At 35.5% G+C, this 12,873-nt stretch overlaps 1 protein-coding gene across 1 annotated transcript; it reads right to left on the minus strand.

The window, feature by feature from the left end:
- Positions 1 to 3,475: 3,475 nt before the first annotated feature.
- LOC144997969 (major allergen Pru ar 1-like) lies at positions 3,476 to 4,113 on the minus strand. The gene is made up of 2 exons (XM_078957824.1): positions 3,884 to 4,113; positions 3,476 to 3,810 (listed from the first exon to the last, which is right to left on the minus strand). The coding sequence occupies exons 1-2, from the start codon at positions 4,065 to 4,067 to the stop codon at positions 3,524 to 3,526; spliced, it is 471 nt and encodes a 156-aa protein (XP_078813950.1). The 5' UTR covers positions 4,068 to 4,113; the 3' UTR covers positions 3,476 to 3,523.
- Between the last annotated feature and the right edge of the window lie 8,760 nt (positions 4,114 to 12,873).

Raw genomic sequence — 12,873 nt, forward strand, 5'->3', positions numbered from 1 at the left:
TAATAATCTTTCAATGGTGCAGGTTTCTTCCCTCGAGGCTAATTTCTCTCACGAGGAAATCCAAAGGACAGTTTGGGATTGTGGTTCGTCTAAGGCTCCAGGCCTAAATGATTTTTCTTTTGTATTTTTGAAGAGATACTGGGATATGGTTGAGGATGACATGGTGGCGTGTGTTTTGCATTTTTACTCTCACTCTTCCATCCTAAAAGGATGCAATGTTTTTTTAATAGTCATTCCTAAAGTAAGAGATTTGAAGGATACAAAGGATTTCAGACGTATTAGTCTAATTGGATGCCAACAAAAAAATCATTGGTAAACTTTTAGCTGATAGGTTAGCGGATGTGATTGATAGTGCTGTTAGTTTGGAGCAGTCTGCATTTATTAAAGGTAGACAAATTATGGATGGTCCTTTCTTGTTGAAGAAGTTGTGGATTGTATTAAGGCTTATGGAAATCCTCTTATGTTTTTTAAGGTGGATTTTGAGAAGGAACATGATTCTCTGTCATGGGATTATTTGATAGAGATTATGCAAATCATGGGCTTTGGTTATCGGTGGTGTCGTTGGATTCTTGAGCCTTTGCGATCGGCTAGAGCTTCTGTTTTAATTAATGGCTCTCTTATTGATGAGTTCCAGATTCAGAGAGGTCTAAGACATGGTGATCCACTATCGCCTTTCTTATTCATTATAGCTATGGAGAGTCTTCATGTTGCTATGGTTAGGGCTCAACAAGCCAATGCCTTTAAGAGTATATCTATCTCTAGGATCAAGAATTCTCATATTTTTTATGTTGATGATGTTATGATATTGTCTGCTTGGGATCCTGAAATTGCTCAACGTATTGTTGGTATTCTGAGATGTTTCTTCTTGGCTTCGGATCTTATAATCAACTTGCTTAAAAGCAATTTGAATGGAATGGGAGGTTCCTTATACCCATGTCATAAGTGTGGCATATTCGATTGGTTGTGCTTCATGTGTTATTTCGTTCTTACATCTTGGAGTTCCGGTGGGACAAAATATGTACCGTGTCTCAACTTGGGCTTCCCTTACGGATCGGCTTCAAAGCAGATTATCCAATTGGAAGGTTAAAAGCCTTTCATTTGGTGGTCGTCTTATAGTTGATTAAGTCGGTTCTCAGCTCATTAAGAAGTTATTTGATGTCATTGTTTCTTACCTCGATCTCAGTTTTGACAAAGTTGGAATTTGTGCGAGCTTTATTTTTTGGGGTTCGGACTTAGAAGCTAGAAGAATGCATTGGATTCGGTGGGATAGGGTGTTAGTCTCCACATAAGAGGACGGTCTGGGTGTTGGCAGTTTGTTTCAATTAATCGGGCTATGCTTTTCAGATGGTGGTAGAGATTTTTTCATTCTCCTAATATGTTTTGGGTCAGGTTAATCAAGGTTTTGGATGGTACAGACAGAGGGTTTAATTCTCTAAAGCAGAAGAGTCCTTGGAATGGGATCATTCGTATGTTAGGTCAACTCCGTAACCAGGGGTATGATCTTCAGTCCTTGTGCCCTATCAGGGTGGGTGATGGAAGTATTACATCTTTTTGGCATGATGTGTAGATGTGAGACTCACCCTTTACAGTGACGTTTCAGTGGATCTATGTGTTGTACATTTTTAGACATGTTACAGCTAGGAAGAGGATTCATAATGGCTGGGACTTGGAAGATTTTAGGCGTAGTCTTAGAGGTGGTATTGAGTAGAGTCGGTAGGATGGATTTTATCTCCTGATGTAGGATTTCCAGTTAGTTAAGGCCGCTGACAGACTAGGATGGATTCTAGATGTTTCTGATAGCTTTATAGTTTCTTCTGCTCGTCGGTTCCTCGATGGTAGTATGCTTTTTTCAGGAGGCACGAAGACTCGTTGGAAGAATCGTGTCCCTATTAAGCTTAATATCTTAATATGGAGGATTATTCTTTTGAGTATACCTACTAGAGAAAGACTTTCTCATAGATACATCACCATATACTCGATTTATGTCCAACTTGTTCTCTTTCTGTTGAATCTGTTGATCATATTTTGCTAGTTATACCAAGTTGATTGATGTTTAGATGCGAATTACTACTTGGTGGAATGTTCAGTACCCGACTCGGTTTTCTGTGCACACTCTTGTAGAATGGTCAGATTCAGTTAACTTAATGAGTGGTCAAAGGAAGGTTTTTGATGCGGTGATTATGACTACTTTTTGGTGCTTGTGGTGTTTTCAAAATTCCACTGTTTTTGGAACGATTATTCCTAGAAATTCCTAAATTTTTTATGATATTGCTCAAAGGTCTAATTTTTGGATTTCTAATAGGTGTAACAATGTTAAGTTAGGATGGATCATGTAGTTACATAATCCTCCTTCTTCGTAGCTTTTATTATAATGTTTCATTTCTTGCATCTAGCTAGTTTTTCAAAAAATTTATGTTGTTCTGAAAAATCATATTTTATTTATTTTTATTTTATTATTCGCTTGTGTTTGCTATGATATTGTTGATATTTGATTTTCAAACTTAATTGCTTTATAATTTAAATAATTTAAATGGGGTTGTTTATTATCTGTAAAATTAAATTATTTAAGTGGACAATTTGGATCACCATATGGGATTTAAAAATTTATTGCTTTACAATTTTGATTAATTTAGATAAAAACCAAAATTATAATTTGCATTTCAAATTAATTTTGTTACTAAAATAAGAATTATAATAGTACAAACAAACTATTATTTAATTTTTCCTTATTTATTAACTTATAGATTTTATTTTAGTGTAAATCTTAAATTATACTACATCCGTCCCATATTAATTGTCCACGTTTGAGTTTTGAAGTATTTATTCTTCAATTTTGACCTTAAATATTTTTGTTTTCGATAGATAATACTTGATGTAAAATATAAGAATGAATTTTATTTTAAATTTAATTTTATAAGTGATACATTCAAAAGTCAAAAGTAAACAATTAATTTGGTACGAATAAAATATATTCCGGAGTTTCTTTTTATAATTTATACTAGAAGGACAAAAGCCCACCGGACAAAATGCAAAACCCAAAAAGCCTTAATATTTTGTAAAGAACCGATTCTCCATACTAAATTTGTTAAAGTCAGAGAAATTTTAAAACTTTTCAAACTATTAAAAACTGAACTATGAAATCGAATTGAAATTTTGTTGGTTCTAATTAAGCTTTAATATAATTTGTACTATTTGAAATTATATTTTGAAAATCGCAATCACTTTTATGTCTTTCCAAAAACATGTGAACACAGTGTCCCAAACACAATATACAAGTATACAATGTATTTTATGTCTTTCCAATAGATGTAGGCTATATTTAAGCACAAAATCTATTACAGACTTCACAAGAAACTCATAGTAATTCGTTAACCTTCCGATTCTTGTATACTTTATTCCATTACATTAAGAAACACTTTTAGGAGTCAAATTTTATTGATGGTGTAATATTATTTTCTTAGAAAACATTGGGAATCTTAAAAATGTAAAACATGGATACAACACAACATTAAAATGAGAATCTTTAAACATATGCATCAGGATTTTTGAGGAGGTAAGCTTCCACAACCTTGTAAAGCCCTAACACCTTTTCTTTGCCTGCCTTTAGTTCTTCTTCCTTGAGCTCAAAATCACCATGAGTGTAAATAGTTGTGGTCATTTTCGCAATGGTGCCATTATCAGGTGATCCCTCAAACTTAATATCATACGACACCTTTTCAATCTTGTCTGATATGCCCATACCTTCAATCAAACTATACTTGTACGTGAATGTCTTCTCATTCACTTCATCTATTTCGTGTTTCACAAAACCTACATACAAGGATTAAATTGAAAACAATTTCTTTGACGATATTTATACATATTGGAAGAAGTATAAGTTTACCTCCAACAAAGTTAATTTGCTTAATGCTTCCAGCCCCACCATCACCCTTGATAAACTCGACACTTTTAATAGCATCCGGCAAGAGTTTTGGCATTAAAATGTGGGAGTTGATGATTGAGGCTTTAAAAATTCTTGATGGAGAGATTGTGGAAGTGTGTTCGTCGGTATATGTTAAGACACCCATGATTTTTTAGGCTAAAAAGATGGTTGAGAAATGCTAATTTCGAGTGTTTGGGAGTATGGAGATATTGTTTTAGGCTAAAAGATGCGTTGTCTTTATAAGGTGAAGCGAGTAGAGGGTTGAAGCCTTGAAGGTGTACTTGGTGCATTTGTGATTGGACATTTGCGTTGGTAATATCAACATTCTGTTGGTTGTCCATATTTGAAATGGGCTTAGGTGCAATGAAGCACATGAGTAAAACAATTTTGAGAATATCAACAATTTTAGTATAGTGTTAGATCCATTTTATTGCTTTTTAGTTTTTACCTTATTTGAAATGGGCTTAGGCCTTTAGGCGCAACCGTTCAAATACCATCAAGTATTTAAACCCCCCACCAACCCAAAAAAAAAAAAAACACTAAAATCGACTTATCAATTTAAGGGTGTTTGGTGAAGCTTATTTTTCGAGCTTATTCTTTATAAGCTCATTTTTTCTAACTTATTTTTCAACTTGTGAGCTTATTATAACTTACATTAAGAAAATAAGTAGAATTCATAAAAAATAAATCAGAAAAAAATGAGCTTATAAAAGATAAGTTCATAAAATAAGTCAAACACCCCCTTAAATTCTAATACAAAACGTTTCGGTATTTGATGAAGTAATTTATAACATTAGACAATCCCGTAAATACATGTGTTTCCTTTTAATAGATTATCATCGACATTGATCGTCATAAAATGTTGGATAAGACTTGGTTATATTTCATAAGCTCTTTGTACTCTTTCTAATATTTATGTCATGATTCATGAAAAAAAATTACTATGTTTATCTTTATAAGAAATAATTTTCTATCAAGTTTGAAATCAAATAATTTTTCTTACCAAACCAATGGCTAATCTTGTTGTGGGCTCAACTCATATTTTCATGCTGTGGATGTAAAATATAGACATGAGAGTTGAATACCAAGTGTGTTATAGTAAATCAAATCGATAACAACCAACCAAATCCATAGAATGTTACTACATACATAATCATTATACCAAATAAACTTCTTTTAAAAAGTCATGGTATATCAATTAGATAAAAATATTAAATTTTTGTCCAATTATTTTTTACCAAAAGCGCAAAAAATACAACTACATGAAATTACCCTTGAGGACCAGCCTTCATGAAATTTCTCACACAGAATGAGGGTAATATTGTCCTTACAAGCCACCATTTGCAAGCGATGGGCATTTATTCACGGGAAAAAAAAAAAAAAACGACTTATCGATTTACGTATCCCGGTTCGTTTTAACCCAGTCTCTAGGACATTTCCTCTGTTCTTGAAACTCAACTCAAGAACATGAAGAAAGCATATGATGCTGCAGCGAAGACGACGACTTATCCCATTATGTTTCCTGTTATTTTATATGACGGGAAGCGCCAGACGAATGTAGGAAATATAACGATTCGTCAAGATCTTGCGATCAACGAATTCAAGACGACGTTGTCCCAATTGATAGGTATACATTACGATGATCTAACGACTTACTTAGTCGAGAACAGGAAATCGACGACTTCCACAGAGCCATTGAAGATTCTAATCACTGATACAGTTAACTTCGATGTAATGGTTAGACTGAGGAACTGTTATTTCTTTGTGGTTTTGAATCGGCCAAGAACAGAGTGTCGGATGATTCCTGGTAACCAGAGTGATTTATTGCTTATGCATTTGAATCTTCTTGATTCGAACACGAACAACGCGCAAACGTCTGCTTACAGTTATGGCCCCAGTCCTTATTGTTACAATTACAGCGATGGGTTTAGCGATTTGGTGATGCACAGAGAAAACTACTTGAATATGGTTTTGAATTCAGGATACGGATTCGTTTCTCCTTCAAATGTGAATCTTCCGAAGATTGAAGAGGCAGAAAGCAGTTCGAATCGTCCCCTGTGTGAAGATTGCACAACAGCGCAAAAACAGGGGAAGACAGCTGAGTTTCATTTATGTGTTTACGATGAGGTTATTCATGGAATTTTCCGGTCACCGGCGGGATCCATTTCTCGTCGCCGGTAATAGAAAGGGAGGAACCAGGAAGGGAGTGCTCCGGTGTAACGTGGTGTACAGTTAGGAGGAATTCATTTCATTCTTTTGGTAATATCTTGAATTCTTGATAAAGACATGGTATATAAGAAATACTAGTTTTCAAGCATGAGTTAAGGTTACCAATTTTTTTAAAGATATATTTCATCATTCAAGAAAGGCTATGAAATTATAAATACATTACAGAATAAATGTTAAAATAATTGAATTGACATGGATTTTATGACAAATTAGTTTTATAGAAATGTTGGATAATGGGCCATGGGGTTGTAAATTGTAATAAAGCTTATAAATTATAATTAGTTGCAAGGGTTTCTGAATTCCGATATGTTATCATAAATAGGCTTAGAGAGGAAAAAAGTCCATGAAATCGGCCCAGAAAGGCCCGCGGGCTTTCACTTGGTTAAGAGTCAGTTTTATTTGTTTGGTTCCTATACAAAGCCCGGTAAAGATCGGGCCGGGCCGGGCCGGGTCTTGTCTGAAAAGGTCCACGTCCCAACTTATTATCAATTAACCATATTTCGTAAAGAGTTTGCCATTTGTTTATGACTACATTCTACTCGGTTTAAACATGATAAGCATGTTAAAGACTTTATGAGTTGGTTTGCCATTCTTTTAAGAATTAATTTCAAATTGTAAATTTTATAAAATTGTTTGTCATGATCAACTTTATATATTGGGTCGGAATTTGAATGAAGATTAACGGAAAATAATGTATATCGGTTACGTGTAATGGTTAGCGTTAGGAAATTTTCTAAGACAAAAGTTTTCTTTTTTCCTATTTATAAAAAACGACTTATTTCTTTTCTTCTTCTTTCTTCTATGTTGAATATGACTCTTTATTGTTTTCTTTCTTTTTTTTTCTCTATGCTTTTCTCTTTTGTTTTCCTTTTCAAGATATTGTGGGAACAAATTAGAAAAAATAAACCATTAAAATGACTTTTTGGGCGTCCATGTTGTCTGAGTGTGGGACAACCTTGGTTATGTGGATATGGATTGGGTTTTTGAAAGCATTGAAACTTTTTGAAATTTGAGGGCTTGAAGCTTGGGTAAGTTGAATTAATTAAAGTCTATTTGGTGTTTTATCCTTTAAGGAATCGGATATAGATGAGTTTCTATTCGGATATGGATAAGTTTATGTTTGCATCAAACTATCAAACGTGTAACGTGTTTGTATACATTTGTTGTATTGTTGATGCTTGTACTTCAGAAGTGGTAAGTTTGCACTTTTTAAGTTGAAAGTAGCAAAATCTTGATCTTTGCAAATTGCAAGTCAAAATTCAAGAAGGAAGTAATTGGTGAATTTTGGTAGATTATCTTTAAAAAAAAATGCAGTTGCTTATTTTGTTTTGCAATTAAGTTCACATATTAACTAGTAGTAAAATGTTAATGTATATACAACATGAAGCAAAATGACATATTCGTAGTCCGTAGAGTCCAAAAATGGTGTTTTTATATTTGAAGTTGTACCTTTTAATGGTGTGTATGGAATTTTGACTTGTGTTGATAACTTACGCAATAGTGTATTTCATATTGATTCATCTAATGGTCTAGACAATGCATGCTTGTGACATTGTCGTCTTGGCCACATTAACAAGAAACACATCGCCTAACTCCAAAAAGATGGAGTGTTGGGATCATTTAACCTTAGGCCAGATGATGAATACGAATCTTGTCTTTTGGGCAAAATGATAAAATCAATGTTCATTGGATCTTTTTTGGAAAGAGAACTTACCTAACAAGGGTTTCCGGGCCAGCTTTCGTTCACCGACAAATCCCCCGCTGCAAACATGAGGCTTTGCCTCATGCTCTGGAGTCACTGAAGGCGGACCTCCATGGCCACAAGGGCTTAGTAGTGCTAGTTGTTTAACATGGATCAATAGGTTATCCATCATATCTTCCACATACCTTACCAAGTCACCACAACCCAAGTGGTTTTTTCATTGAATCTTGTGAAAGAGGTGAATGTTTGTTGGACCTCATACATACAGATGTGTGTGGACCCTTCAGATCCACCATAAGAGATGCTAATCAATTTTATGTGATGTTTACAGATGATTATAGTAGATATGCTTATATTTACTTAATCAAACATAAATAAAAAAAACCTTTGAAAAGTTCAAAAAGTTTAAACATGAAGTCGAGAATCAATTAGGCAGGAAGATAAAGATGCTCCAATCTGATAGAGGATGAGAGTATCTTAGTATCAAATTCCACGACTGCCTGAAGGAATGTGTAATAGTTTCACAACTAACTCCTCCTAGGACACCACAACTTAATGGTGTGGCTGAAGGGCGCAATCGAACCTTGTTAGACATGGTTCATCCCATGATGAGTCGAGTCACACTTCCCATTTCCTTCTAGGGTATGCCTTAGAAACAGCCACCAATATCCTCAATCTTGTCCCTACTAAAAAGGTTGCCAAAACACCTCACAAGATGTACATAGGGAAAGTTCCCTCGTTAGCACATATCAAAGTCTGGGGTTGTGAAGCTTTTGTTAGATGAAAAACTCATGACAAGTTTGAACCTAAAAGTGAGAGATGTATTTTCATTGGCTACCCACAAAAGTCTTTTGGATACTTGTTCTACAGACCTAGTGAGACCGTGGTGTTTGTAGAACTAATAGGAGTCTTTCGTGAGAGAGAGTTCCTATGAAAAGAGGACAATGGGAGCACAATTGACCTTGAAGAGATTCTAGAGTCAACCAATGAAGGAACCTTAGAAGACACTAGCACTCAACTAGAGGAAGAAATTCCAGTTAAGTTAGTTGACACATCATTACCTCTCCATCGTTCCATTAGAGTTAGAGTGCCAGCTCAAATTTATCGTTTCCATATAAATCCATAATGTGATATGTTTATCAGTGATCAAACACTGATAGATTTAGATGAGCCGGCTAACTACAAGGAAGCAATGACAAACCTTGAGGCAACCAAATGGAAAGAGGCAATGGACAACGAGATCAAGTCCATGTATGGCAACCAAGTTTGGGATTTGGTTGATCAATAACCTGGTCGAAAGACAGTTGGTTGCAAATGGATCTTCAAGAAGAAGACAAACATGGATGAAAATGTGCACACTTTCAAGGAACAACTGGTTGCGAATGGATTTATTCAAACCCCTTGAATTAACTATGATGAGACCTTCTCACCAGTGGATCAGATAAAATCTATTAGGATAATTCTCGCCACAGCAGTCTTTCATGATTATGAAATTTGGCAGATGGATGTCAAAACTGATTTCTTTAATGGGAAGTTGGCTAAAGATGTTTACATGAGTCAGCCAGAGGGTTTTATTGAAGTAGAGTTTTATAATAGAGTGTGTAAACTTGAGAAATCCATTTATGGATTGAAACAAGCATCTCACAGATGGAATCTTTTCTTGGTTGAAAAAGGTCAAAGAGTTGGGTCGTTCTAGAAGTGAGGATGAATCATGTGTGTATGTCAAAGCTAGTGGTAGTAGAGTAACTTTTATGGTATTGTATATTAATGACATACTACTTATAGGGAACAACGTTCCAACCTTGCAAGAAGTAAAACCTTGGTTTGGAAAGTCTTTCACTATGAAGGATCTAGGAGAGGCAACATATATTCTCGGGATAAGAATTTCGAGAGATAAAAAGAGAAGACTAATTGGACTTAGTCAAAGTACATACTTGGATAAGGTACTGGAATGGTTTAGTATGGAAAATTCCAAAAAAAGGAGAGATACCTGTTCAGAGCAATGCCAAATTGAGTAGGACTCAAAGTCCAAGTACAGATGAAGAAATAGCTAATATGAGTCGAGTCCATTATGCTTTGGCTGTAGGATTGATCATGTATGCTATGATATGTACTCGTTCTGATGTGCCATTTGCCTTAAGCATGGTCAGTCGGTATCAGGGAAATCATGGCAAAGCTTATTGGACAACAATGAAGAACATTCTCAAGTATCTATGAAGGACAAATGATATGATTCTAGTTTTTGGAGGCAATGATACGTTGAGAACGACTGTTTATAGTGACGCCAACTTTCAAACAAATAGACCTAGTGAGACCGTGGTGTTTGTAGAACGAATAGGAATCTTTCGTTAGAGATAGTTCCTATGAAAAGAGGACAGTGGGAGCACAATTAACCTTGAAGAGAATCTAGAGTCAACCAATGAAGGAACCTTAGAAGACACTAACACTCAACCAGAGGAAGAAATTCCAGTTAAGTCAGTTGACACATCATTACCTCTCCATCGTTCCATTAGAGTTAGAGTGCCAGCTCAGATTTATTGTTTCCATATAAATCCATAATGTGATATGTTTATCAGTGATCAAACACTGATAGATTTAGATGAGCCGGCTAACTACAAGGAAGCAATGACAAACCTTGAGGCAACCAAATGGAAAGAGGCAATGGACAACGAGATCAAGTCCATGTATGGCAACCAAGTTTGGGATTTGGTTGATCAATAACCTGGTCGAAAGACAGTTGGTTGCAAATGGATCTTCAAGAAGAAGACAAACATGGATGAAAATGTGCACACTTTCAAGGAACAACTGGTTGCGAATGGATTTATTCAAACCCCTTGAATTGACTATGATGAGACCTTCTCACCAGTGGATCAGATAAAATCTATTAGGATAATTCTCGCCACAGCAGTCTTTCATGATTATGAAATTTGGCAGATGGATGTCAAAACTGATTTCTTTAATGGGAAGTTGGCTAAAGATGTTTACATGAGTCAGCCAGAGGGTTTTATTGAAGTAGAGTTTTATAATAGAGTGTGTAAACTTGAGAAATCCATTTATGGATTGAAACAAGCATCTCACAGATGGAATCTTTTCTTGGTTGAAAAAGGTCAAAGAGTTGGGTCGTTCTAGAAGTGAGGATGAATCATGTGTGTATGTCAAAGCTAGTGGTAGTAGAGTAACTTTTATGGTATTGTATATTAATGACATACTACTTATAGGGAACAACGTTCCAACCTTGCAAGAAGTAAAACCTTGGTTTGGAAAGTCTTTCACTATGAAGGATCTAGGAGAGGCAACATATATTCTCGGGATAAGAATTTCGAGAGATAAAAAGAGAAGACTAATTGGACTTAGTCAAAGTACATACTTGGATAAGGTACTGGAATGGTTTAGTATGGAAAATTCCAAAAAAAGGAGAGATACCTGTTCAGAGCAATGCCAAATTGAGTAGGACTCAAAGTCCAAGTACAGATGAAGAAATAGCTAATATGAGTCGAGTCCATTATGCTTTGGCTGTAGGATTGATCATGTATGCTATGATATGTACTCGTTCTGATGTGCCATTTGCCTTAAGCATGGTCAGTCGGTATCAGGGAAATCATGGCAAAGCTTATTGGACAACAATGAAGAACATTCTCAAGTATCTATGAAGGACAAATGATATGATTCTAGTTTTTGGAGGCAATGATACGTTGAGAACGACTGTTTATAGTGACGCCAACTTTCAAACAAATAGACCTAGTGAGACCGTGGTGTTTGTAGAACGAATAGGAATCTTTCGTTAGAGATAGTTCCTATGAAAAGAGGACAGTGGGAGCACAATTAACCTTGAAGAGAATCTAGAGTCAACCAATGAAGGAACCTTAGAAGACACTAACACTCAACCAGAGGAAGAAATTCCAGTTAAGTCAGTTGACACATCATTACCTCTCCATCGTTCCATTAGAGTTAGAGTGCCAGCTCAGATTTATTGTTTCCATATAAATCCATAATGTGATATGTTTATCAGTGATCAAACACTGATAGATTTAGATGAGCCGGCTAACTACAAGGAAGCAATGACAAACCTTGAGGCAACCAAATGGAAAGAGGCAATGGACAACGAGATCAAGTCCATGTATGGCAACCAAGTTTGGGATTTGGTTGATCAATAACCTGGTCGAAAGACAGTTGGTTGCAAATGGATCTTCAAGAAGAAGACAAACATGGATGAAAATGTGCACACTTTCAAGGAACAACTGGTTGCGAATGGATTTATTCAAACCCCTTGAATTGACTATGATGAGACCTTCTCACCAGTGGATCAGATAAAATCTATTAGGATAATTCTCGCCACAGCAGTCTTTCATGATTATGAAATTTGGCAGATGGATGTCAAAACTGATTTCTTTAATGGGAAGTTGGCTAAAGATGTTTACATGAGTCAGCCAGAGGGTTTTATTGAAGTAGAGTTTTATAATAGAGTGTGTAAACTTGAGAAATCCATTTATGGATTGAAACAAGCATCTCACAGATGGAATCTTTTCTTGGTTGAAAAAGGTCAAAGAGTTGGGTCGTTCTAGAAGTGAGGATGAATCATGTGTGTATGTCAAAGCTAGTGGTAGTAGAGTAACTTTTATGGTATTGTATATTAATGACATACTACTTATAGGGAACAACGTTCCAACCTTGCAAGAAGTAAAACCTTGGTTTGGAAAGTCTTTCACTATGAAGGATCTAGGAGAGGCAACATATATTCTCGGGATAAGAATTTCGAGAGATAAAAAGAGAAGACTAATTGGACTTAGTCAAAGTACATACTTGGATAAGGTACTGGAATGGTTTAGTATGGAAAATTCCAAAAAAAGGAGAGATACCTGTTCAGAGCAATGCCAAATTGAGTAGGACTCAAAGTCCAAGTACAGATGAAGAAATAGCTAATATGAGTCGAGTCCATTATGCTTTGGCTGTAGGATTGATCATGTATGCTATGATATGTACTCGTTCTGATGTGCCATTTGCCTTAAGCATGGTCAGTCGG

Source organism: Lactuca saligna, chromosome 1, assembly GCF_052625555.1.
Source record: "Lactuca saligna cultivar CGN05327 chromosome 1, ASM5262555v1, whole genome shotgun sequence".
Lineage (NCBI taxonomy): Eukaryota > Viridiplantae > Streptophyta > Magnoliopsida > Asterales > Asteraceae > Lactuca > Lactuca saligna.